The 11,323-nt window shown below is 46.6% G+C and overlaps 1 protein-coding gene across 1 annotated transcript in view; it reads left to right on the top strand.

Moving 5' to 3' along the window:
• Nucleotides 1-6,636, top strand: part of LOC110535212 — a 30,432-nt gene extending 23,796 nt beyond the window's left edge. The window contains exon 3 of the mRNA XM_021620079.2: nucleotides 5,236-6,636. Coding sequence (XP_021475754.1) covers nucleotides 5,236-5,810 — 575 coding nt within the window. The 3' untranslated portion in view covers nucleotides 5,811-6,636. The remainder of the gene's footprint in view (nucleotides 1-5,235) is intronic.
• The last annotated feature ends 4,687 nt before the right edge of the window (nucleotides 6,637-11,323 follow it).

The raw sequence follows: 11,323 nt of genomic DNA on the forward strand, positions 1-11,323 counted from the left end.
AAGAAAAACATATTAAGTAATCAATAGATAAGTAAAAAAATAAAAAAAATAATAAGAATAACAAATAATTAAACATGAGCAGTAAAATAACAATAGCGAGGCTATATACATACCAGTACAGAGTCAATGTGCAAAGTTCTTGACACAAACTGGTGTGCCTGGCACCTACTACCATACCCAGTTCAAAGGCACTTAAATATTTTGTCTTTCCCATTCACCCTCTGAATGGCACACATACACAATCCATGTCTCAACTGTCTCAAGGCTTAAAAATAATCATTTATCCTGTCTCCTCCCCTTCATCTACACTGATTGAAGTGGATTTAACAAGTGACATCAATAAGGGATCACCTGGTCAGTCTATGTCTTGGAAAGAGCAGGTGTCCTTAATATTTGTAAACTCATTGTATGAGTTGTTTACTCTGTCATAGCTTTTATTAAAAAGTCCAAATTTCATGCTAAGATTTTAATATTCAACCATTTTACAAGCCAAATTACAAGTCAAATGTCACTACATTCATGCGTAGCGTAGGGTACAAGTTGTGCTTCATGGGAGATTGGGTTTGGTCAGGGTTTTGTCCTTCCTAACTCTTCCCTTTCCCTTTCTTGTGACTGGGTGGGAGTTGTTGTTTGTGATCTCTCTCTGTGAGTGTGTGTGTCAGAGAGGGAAATAGTGAGAGTTATGAGGAAGAGGTAGAAAATCAGGAGGACGAGCGAGAGAGAGAGAGAGAGTGAGTGCTGCCTTGTTGTTATGCCTGATGGCTCTTTCTTCTTCAGTAACAGCTGGTGGTGCGAGGCCCGCAAGGGTGTGTGTGTGTGTGTGTTTGTGTCTTTGTTCGTGTATGTGTCTTTGTGTGTGTGTGCATTTGTGTGCTTGTGTGTGTGTCTTTGTGCTCGGGTGTCTTTGTGTGTGAGAGAGAGAGACGGAGAGAATTTAAGAAGGCTAGATGTTATTGTTGCTGCTACTGTTGTTGCCACATTGTAAGTGGTGCGAAAGGTGTGCCAGGTTTCTCTGGAACAGTCTAGAGGAACAGACGGAGCCCGGAATACGCAATGCCCCATTGCCAAACACACGCAATACTCAAACACACACACACACACAATTTTAAATTACAGAAGATAATATCTCTTGGAGTGGGACACGACACCTTTAGAAAATAAATTGTTGTCCTAGAAGGGTTCTTCGGTTCTCCCCATAGAACACTTTAAATAACAATTTTTGGTTCCAGGCATTTATTTATTTTTATTTCACCTGTATTTAACCAGGTAGGCCAGTGGAGAACAAGTTCTCATTTACAACTGCGACCTGGCCAAGATAAAGCAAAGCAGTGCGACAAAAACAACAACACGGTTACACATGGGATAAACAAACGTTCAGTCAATAACACAATAGAAAAACCTGTATACAGTGTGTGCAAAGGAAGTAAGGAGGTAAGGCAATAAATAGGCCATCGTGGCAAAGTAATTACAATTTAGCAGATTAACACTGGAGTGGTAGATGTGTAGATGAGGATGTGCGAGTAGAAATACTGGTGTGCAAAAGAGCAGAAAAACAAATATGGGATGAGGTAGGAAGTTGGTTGTATGGGCTATTTACAGATGGGCTGTGTACAGCTGCAGCGACCGGGAAACTGCTCTGACAGCTGATACTTAAAGTTAGTGAGGGAGATAAGTCTCCAACTTCAGTGATTTTTGTAATTCGTTCCAGTCATTGGCAGCAGAGAACTGGAAGGAAAGGCAGCCAAAGGAGGTGTTGGCTATGGGGATGACCAGTGAAATATACCTGCTGGAGCGCTTGCTACGAGTGGGTGTTGCTATGGTGACCAGTGAGCTGAGATGAGGCGGAGCTTTACCTAGCAAAGAATTATAGATGACCTGGAGCCAGTGGGTTTGGCGACGAATATGTAGTGAGGACCAGCCAACGAGAGCATACAGGTCGCAATGGTGGGTAGTATATGGGGCTTTGGTGACAAAAACGGATGGCACTGTGAGACTGCATCCAATTCTCTGAGTAGACTGTTGGAGGCTATTTTGTAAATGACATCGCCGCAATCAAGGATTTGTAGGATAGTCAGTTTTACGAGGGTATGTTTGGCAGCATGAGTGAAGGAGGCTTTGTTGCAAAATAGGAAGCTGATTCTAGATTTAATTTTGGATTGGAGATGCTTAGTATGAGTCTGGAAGGAGAGTTTACAGTCTAGCCAGAGACCTAGGAATTTATAGTTGTCCATGTATTCTAAGTCAGAACCATTCAGAGTAGTGATGCTAGTCGGGCGGGCGGGTGCGGGCAGCGATCGGTTGAAGAGCATGCCTTTAGTTTTACTAGCATTCAAGAGCAGTTGAAGGCAACGGAAGGAGTGCTGTATGGCATTGAAGCTCGTTTGGAGGTTTGTTAACATAGCGTCCAAAGAAGGGCCAGATGTATACAGAATGGTGTCGTCTGCGTAGAGGTGGATCAAAGAATCCCCCGCAGCAAGAGCGACATCATTGATATATACAGAGAAAAGAGTCGGCCCGAGAATTGAACCCTGTGGCACCCCCATAGAGACTGCCAGAGGTCCGGACAACAGGCCCTCTGATTTTACACACTGAACTCTATCTGAGAAGTAGTTGGTGAACCAGGCGAGGCAGTCATTAGAGAAACCAAAGCTGGTGAGTCTGCCGATAAGAATATGGTAATTGACAGAGTCGAAAGCCGTGGCAAAGTTGATGTAGACGGCTTCACAGTACTGTCTTTGATCGATGGCAGTTACGATATTGTTTAGGACCTTGAGAGCGGCTGAGGTGCACCCGTGACAGCTCGGAAACCGGATTGCATAGCGGAGAAGGTATGGTGGGATTCGAAATGGTCGATGATCTGTTTGTTCACTTGGCTTTCGAAGACTTTAGAAAGGCAGGGAAAGAGGGATATGGGTCTGTAACAGTTTGGGTCTAGAGTGTCTCCCCCTTTGAAGAGGGGATGACCGCGGCTTTCCAATCTTTAGGAATCTCAGACAATACGAAAGAGAGGTTGAACAGACTGGTAATATGGGTTGCAACAATGGCGGCGGATAATTTTAGGAAGAGAGGGTCGAGATTGTCTAGCCCAGCTGATTCGTAGGGATCCAGACTCTGTAACTCTGTCAGAACATTGCTGCGGGGATTGGGGTAGCCAGTTGGAAAAAAGCATGGCCAGCCGTAGAGAAATGCTTTTTGAAATTCTCGATTATCGTGGATTTATCGGTGGTGACAGTGTTTCCTAGCCTCAGTGCAGTGGGCAGCTGGGAGGAGGTGCTCTTATTCTCCATGGACTTTACAGTGTCCCGAAACTTTTTTGGAATTAGTGCTGTAGGATGCACATTTCTGTTTGAAAAAGCTAGCCTTTGCTTTCCTATCTGACTGTGTATATTGGTTCCTGACTTCCCTGAAAAGTTGCATAATTATTTTTGATGCTAGTATGCTACAGGATGTTTTTGTGCTGGTCAAGGGCAGTCAAGTCTGGAGGTAGAACCCTTCTCTTTCAAGTAGAACTTTTTGGGGGTTCCATGTAGAACTTTTACCACACAGGGCTCTACCTGGAACCAAAAAGGGTTCTCTTATGGGGAAAGAACACTTTTAAACCCCTTTTTTTTCTGACCGTGTAAGCTCATCGAGACTGTAATAACAGTAAGATATAGCTTGACAAATGAAACACAATCCTGTCTCCCTCTCATCCATCTTTGGTCCATTATCTTTTATCTTCAAATGTCAGTTCAATACAACACCTAATTTCAATACCATAACGAAATTAGGACAAGCGTGCTTTATTCTCTAAACAAAGTTAGTTTGTTCAGTGGAAAACTCGATGGGGACTCCATCTACCATTTTGAACCACACGTGTGGAATACAATAGAAAACTACAATAGTTGGTGTGTTATTAGTTTAATCAGACTGTGTTTGTCAATTGTTGTGACCTAGAGGAAGATCAGATCAAATTTTATGACCCATTTATGCAGAAATCCAGGTATTTCCAAAGGATTTACATACTTTTTCTTGCCACTGTATGTTGTCTCAACCCACCAAATACAAACCACTTACTATTTTCTCATTTTCAAAAGGTCCCAAGCTCACATTCTTAGAAAGTACTCACAAATCCTCCTGTCTTAAAAATCCTACGGTCGCCTGAATAGAGCAGAAATAGTGCCCTGCTCATTAGGAGAATAGCAGACATTCTTCCTCCCAATGTCCTTCTTCCTGTGTTTTGAGCCATTCTGAGCGGTCATTAGTCCACGCTTCCCATTTAACAAGACAGCTCATCGGAGATACAGAGAGAAGCAAGGAACAGCGACAACTGAATTCCACCGTCTCACACACACACACACACACACACACACACACACACACACACACACATTCTAGAGATTTGTCCATGAGCATTTAAAAAACTCAGTCAGGGTCTCAATTTAATGATGAAAGTTAGAATAGTAGAACACAAGGCGTTGTGCATCAGCAGTTTCCCTCTTGTTATATGTCACTAACTGACAGTCACACAATTAGCTCATGTCAGTTTACATTGTTTAGATTGGTAAATGAGTCTAGTTAGTCTAGCCAGCTATCTACAGTTAACTTGTAGTAATCATCATCATGATTTTTTTAATCACGGTGCTGAGTTAATAGGAGTTTATGTGTAGCAGCTACTTGTATAGCTAATAGGCTATGTGTTTGTAGATGGACAGAGGTGAATGAATCTACAGCAGTCAAGGGTGACCAGGGTCATTATAGCTAGTTTTTGCTCTTCAACAAACATAATTTTAAAGAGTTATAGAAATGTAGTAAATAGGTTTTAACTTTCTTAAACTGTCTAGGCATTAGGCAGGTCGCCTAGTGGTTAGGGCATTGGTGCCAGTCACCGAAAGGTGGCTGGATTGAATCCCAGAGCTGACAAGGTAGACATCTGTTGTTCTCCCCCTGAGCAAGGCAGTCAACCCACTGTTCCCCAGCTACTGAAAATGTGGATGTTGATTAAGGTTGCCCTGAAATGTGGAAGACACATTTCAGTTGAATGCATTTAGTTGTACAACTGACTAGGTATCCCCCTTTCCCTAATGAAACTCAGATTGGCCATGAGGTGCTGAGCAAAGGGGATGTAGATATTGTTCATAAGGTCAAGGATGCACCATTTTCTACTAGTCACACACAAAACACAATGCATAAATGCGCATACACACTATATCTCTCCTGCTATCTACCTCATCTCCTTCTTCCTCTCATCCTCAGGTCGTAAGTTCATCATCGCCAATGCCCGGGTGGAGAACTGTGCCATCATATTCTGCAACGATGGCTTCTGCGCCATGTGCGGCTACTCGCGAGCAGAGATCATGCAGAAACCCTGTACCTGTAACTTCCTGTACGGCCCTCAAACCAAGCGGTTGGCCATCGCCCAGATGGCCCAAGCACTGCTGGGCTCGGAAGAGAGGAAAATGGAGATCAACCTGTACAGGAAGGACGGTAGGACCATACGCAGTGTGTGTGTGTGTGTGTGTGCGTGTGTGTTTTGCGGTGAGGTTGAAAACTCGTACAAGTTCAACCTGCTTAGTTACTATGGTTTCCAAGAACCACTGTACCATATCTTCTATACTTGGTTCATATTCATGACTGTAGTTGCTAGTCTCTTGGTGTATTCTCAAGTCCCCCCTCTGATGCCTGATCATTGGTTGTGTCAGTCATCCTGGTTTGTGAGGTCATATGGGGAAAACACTCAGGAGGAATATCCCGGGAACATGCAGTGCTTCCTGGTCTATCAGGCTCTGGGCTGGTGGCCAGTGACACACTACTCAATCACCTCCAGGTAATAGAGATACACACCCCCCACCGGGTGAGATATGTCAGACAGGTCCAACTGAGGAAAGCGCTACAGTATGATAGAGGAGTCAAAGAGAAAGCAAGACTGATGAAGTGAGATACTGAGAAAAGGTATAGGTGAAAAAAATAAAGGAAGAGAGAGGGCGGCTGCAGTTCTCAGTTCCTGGAGAGTTCCACTGGAAGGAGGTGAGAGAGAGGTGAGAGAGAGGTGAGAGACAGGTGAGAGAGAGGTGAGAGACAGGTGACAGACAGGTGAGAGAGAGGTGAGAGAGAGAGGTGAGAGAGAGTAGAAAGACAGGAGGAAAGTAAGACAAGGGAGAGGTTAGAGGAGAAAGAGAGAGAGAGAAAGAGAGAGAGAGAGAAACATAGCAGAGGTGAAAGGAGAGAGGCTCAGACTGAGGAGGTGGTATTTATCAGTTCCTCTCCTAGCCTTGTTCGTTTTGATTAAGAGGAGAGCTGCACAGCAGCAGCACAGAGCTACATAGCTAACTGTAGCAGCAGTAGTAGAACGCTACATGGCTAGCTGTAGCAGCAGCACAGAGCTACATAGCTAACTGTAGCAGCAGTAGAGCGATACATGGCTAGCTGTAGCAGCAGTAGAGCGCTACATGGCTAGCTGTAGCAGCAGTAGTAGAACGCTACATGGCTAGCTGTAGCAGCAGCAGTAGAACGCTACATGGCTAGCTGTAGCAGCAGTAGAGGGCTACATGGCTAACTATAGCAGCAGTAGAGTGCTACTTGGCTAGCTGTAGCAGCAGTAGAGTGCTACTTGGCTAGCTGTAGCAGCAGTAGAAGGCTATATGGCTAGCTATAGCAGCAGCAGTACAGAGCTACATAGCTAACTGTAGCAGCAACAGTAGAGCGCTACATGGCTAGCTGTAGCAGCAACAGTAGAGCGCTACATGGCTAGCTGTAGCAGCAGCAGTAGAGCGCTACATGGCTAGCTGTAGCAGCAGCAGTAGAGCGCTAGATGGCTAGGTGTAGCAGCAGCAGTAGAGCGCTACATGGCTAGCTGTAGCAGCAGCAGTAGAGCGCTACATGGCTAGCTGTAGCAGCAGCAGTAGAACGCTACATGGCTAGCTGTAGCAGCAGCAGTAGAGCGCTACATGGCTAGCTGTAGCAGCAGCGGTAGAACGCTACATGGCTAGCTGTAGCAGCAGCGGTAGAACGCTACATGGCTAGCTGTAGCAGCAGCGGTAGAGCGCTACATGGCTAGCTGTAGCAGCAGCGGTAGAACGCTACATGGCTAGCTGTAGCAGCAGCAGTAGAGCGCTACATGGCTAGCTGTAGCAGCAGCAGTAGAGGGCTGCATGGCGTCAGATGTTTGCTCTCAGCTGTTTGCACTCTTGAGTCCTGCACAGGTCCGCCCCTGGTTCACCATTCAGACTTTCCACTGTTTATACTCAGAGTTATCTGTTTCTCCTGTATACACAACTCCCCCCTTGGCCTACAGTAGATAGAGAAATCAACTAAAAATAATGTCTCTGTGTGTGTGTACTGATTCTCTAGTGCCCTGCTCTGTTTCCAGTGTGTACACTCAGTAGTTGCTACAATGCTAACGATAACAGCTAGCTACAGTACAGCATAGTACGACGATTCATTCATATATTCTTACAGTATAGGCTCTAGTATGTGATACGAGTTCTGCAGAGTATTGACATCTGTTATCTACTGCTCGGATGTGGCTGGCCCTGTCCACCTAAATGTGGAGAAGTACAGCAGGAAGTATATTTGTAATGTCACCAGGGAGACCTTCAAGAGGCTCTCTCTGCGTTGCCAGGGTTACCCACATCCCATGTGATTGGGGGAACACACTTCCCTTGGGCCCACTCCCCCTCCCTCACCTCCCTTCGCTCTTCAGTGTCTGACACTCTTATGAAGAGTCATTATGCGCTTTCAAGGGGATTGCCCGATCCATAATCTCTCACCTCTGATAGGTCAACTGGTCTAGGCTTGTCTTGTCTTAGTCTTCCTCAGCTCATCAGATAGTCACGATCGAAATGCAGCGCGCCCTGGAAACTCCTACATAACACATACATGATGTGGAAATGCAATGCCTCCTCCTCATCCCTCTCCCCCTCATCCCTCTCCCCCTCATCCTTCTTCTCCTCCTCCTCCTCCTCCTCCTCCTCATCCCTCTCCCCCTCATCCTTCTTCTTCTTCTCCTCCTCCACCTCCTCCCTCTCCCCCTCATCCTTCTTCTTTTTCTCCTCCTCCTCCTCCTCCTCATCCCTCTCCCCCTCATCCTTCTTCTCCTCCTCCTCCTTATTAAAATGCAAGAGTAGGGGGGAGAAAAGGATCCCTTTAATGTTGGAAAGAGTGAAGTGACAGAAAGGGAAGGGAAGGGTAGTTTAGGGATTGGACGGGAAGGGTAGTTTAGGGAAGGGAAGGGAAGGGTAGTTTAGGGATTGGAAGGGAAGGGTAGTTTAGGGATTGGAAGGGAAGGGAAGGGTAGTTTAGGGAAGGGAAGGGAAGGGTAGTTTAGGGATTGGAAGGGAAGGGAAGGGTAGTTTAGGGATTGGAAGGGAAGGGTAGTTTAGGGATTGGAAGGGAAGGGAAGGGTAGTTTAGGGATTGGAAGGGAAGGGAAGCGTAGTTTAGGGATTGGAAGGGAAGGGTAGTTTAGGGAAGGGAAGGGAAGGGTAGTTTAGGGAAGGGAAGGGAAGGGTAGTTTAGGGAAGGGAAGGGTAGTTTAGGGATTGGAAGGGAAGGGAAGGGTAGTTTAGGGATTGGAAGGGAAGGGAAGGGTAGTTTAGGGATTGGAAGGGAAGGGTAGTTTAGGGATTGGAAGGGAAGGGTAGTTTAGGGATTGGAAGGGAAGGGAAGGGTAGTTTAGGGATTGGAAGGGAAGGGAAGAAGGGTAGTTTAGGGATTGGAAGGGAAGGGGAGGGTAGTTTAGGGATTGGAAGGGAAGGGAAGGGTAGTTTAGGGATTGGAAGGGAAGGGTAGTTTAGGGATTGGAAGGGAATGGTAGTTTAGGGATTGGAAGGGAAGGGAAGGGTAGTTTAGGGATTGGAAGGGAAGGGAAGGGTAGTTTAGGGATTGGAAGGGAAGGGTAGTTTAGGGATTGGAAGGGAAGGGAAGGGTAGTTTAGGGATTGGAAGGGAAGGGTAGTTTAGGGATTGGAAGGGAAGGGTAGTTTAGGGATTGGAAGGGAAGGGAAGGGTAGTTTAGGGAAGGGAAGGGAAGGGTAGTTTAGGGATTGGAAGGGAAGGGTAGTTTAGGGATTGGAAGGGAAGGGTAGTTTAGGGATTGGAAGGGAAGGGTAGTTTAGGGATTGGAAGGGAAGGGAAGGGTAGTTTAGGGATTGGAAGGGAAGGGTAGTTTAGGGATTGGAAGGGAAGGGTAGTTTAGGGATTGGAAGGGAAGGGAAGGGTAGTTTAGGGATTGGAAGGGAAGGGAAGGGTAGTTTAGGGATTGGAAGGGAAGGGTAGTTTAGGGATTGGAAGGGAATGGAAGGGTAGTTTAGGGATTGGAAGGGAAGGGAAAGGTAGTTTAGGGATTGGAAGGGAAGGGAAGCGTAGTTTAGGGATTGGAAGGGAAGGGTAGTTTAGGGAAGGGAAGGGAAGGGTAGTTTAGGGATTGGAAGGGAAGGGAAGGGTAGTTTAGGGATTGGAAGGGACGGGAATGGTAGTTTAGGGATTGGAAGGGAAGGGAAGCATAGTTTAGGGATTGGAAGGGAAGGGTAGTTTAGGGAAGGGAAGGGAAGGGTAGTTTAGGGAAGGGAAGGGAAGGGTAGTTTAGGGAAGGGAAGGGAAGGGTAGTTTAGGGAAGGGAAGGGAAGGGTAGTTTAGGCATTGGAAGGGAAGGGAAGGGTAGTTTAGGGATTGGAAGGGAAGGGAAGGGTAGTTTAGGGATTGGGAGGGAAGGGAAGGGTAGTTTAGGGATTGGAAAGGAAGGGAAGGGTAGTTTAGGGATTGGAAGGGAAGGGAAGGGTAGTTTAGGGATTGGAAGGGAAGGGTAGTTTAGTGATTGGAAGGGAAGGGAAGGGTAGTTTAGGGATTGGAAAGGAAGGGAAGGGTAGTTTAGGGAAGGGAAGGGAAGGGTAGTTTAGGGATTGGAAGGGAAGGGAAGGGTAGTTTAGGGATTGGAAGGGAAGGGAAGGGTAGTTTAGGGATTGGAAGGGAAGGGAAGGGTATTTTAGGGATTGGAAGGGAAGGGAAGGGTCGTTTAGGGATTGGAAGGGAAGGGAAGGGTAGTTTAGGGATTGGAAGGGAAGGGAAGCGTAGTTTAGGGATTGGAAGGGAAGGGAAGGGTAGTTTAGGGATTGGAAGGGAAGGGAAGAAGGGTAGTTTAGGGATTGGAAGGGAAGGGTAGTTTAGGGAAGGGAAGGGAAGGGTAGTTTAGGGAAGGGAAGGGAAGGGTAGTTTAGGGAAGGGAAGGGAAGGGTAGTTTAGGGATTGGAAGGGAAGGGTAGTTTAGGGATTGGAAGGGGAGGGAAGGGTAGTTTAGGGATTGGGAAGGAAGGGAAGGGTAGTTTAGGGAAGGGAAGGGAAGGGTAGTTTAGGGATTGGAAGGGAAGGGAAGGGTAGTTTAGGGATTGGAAGGGAAGGGAAGGGTATTTTAGGGATTGGAAGGGAAGGGAAGGGTCGTTTAGGGATTGGAAGGGAAGGGAAGGGTAGTTTAGGGATTGGAAGGGAAGGGAAGCGTAGTTTAGGGATTGGAAGGGAAGGGAAGGGTAGTTTAGGGATTGGAAGGGAAGGGAAGCGTAGTTTAGGGATTGGAAGGGAAGGGAAGGGTAGTTTAGGGATTGGAAGGGAAGGGAAGCGTAGTTTAGGGATTGGAAGGGAAGGGTAGTTTAGGGAAGGGAAGGGTAGTTTAGGGATTGGAAGGGAAGGGAAGGGTAGTTTAGGGATTGGAAGGGAAGGGAAGGGTAGTTTAGGGATTGGAAGGGAAGGGTAGTTTAGGGAAGGGAAGGGAAGGGTAGTTTAGGGATTGGAAGGGAAGGGTAGTTTAGGGAAGGGAAGGGAAGGGTAGTTTAGGGATTGGAAGGGAAGGGAAGGGTAGTTTAGGGATTGGAAGGGAAGGGAACAAGGGTAGTTTAGGGATTGGAAGGGGAGGGAAGGGTAGTTTAGGGATTGGAAGGTAAGGGAAGGGTAGTTTAGGGATTGGAAGGGAAGGGAAGGGTAGTTTAGGGATTGGAAGGGAAGGGAAGGGTAGTTTAGGGATTGGAAGGGAAGGGTAGTTTAGGGATTGGAAGGGAAGGGAAGGGTAGTTTAGGGATTGGAAGGGAAGGGAAGGGTAGTTTAGGGATGGAAGGGAAGGGAAGGGTAGTTTAGGGATTGTGCAGCAATACCCCGCTCCATTCATCTTCCACTGCTCCCCGGCATTAGCCTTGATGAATCGCTCCTTCTCTCACGCTCAATTGTCCGACGTCGATCTGAACGCTACTTAATCAATCATCTTGTCCAGCTAAACTCTTTCAGCTCTGATGCAGTCGCAGGGAGTTAAGGGACTGTACACTGTGCGTGTTGTACATCAGCGCCTGTTTCCGGTCAGCACAG

The sequence above is a fragment of the Oncorhynchus mykiss genome, chromosome 11, assembly GCF_013265735.2.
Source record: "Oncorhynchus mykiss isolate Arlee chromosome 11, USDA_OmykA_1.1, whole genome shotgun sequence".
Classification (NCBI taxonomy): Eukaryota; Metazoa; Chordata; class Actinopteri; order Salmoniformes; family Salmonidae; genus Oncorhynchus; species Oncorhynchus mykiss.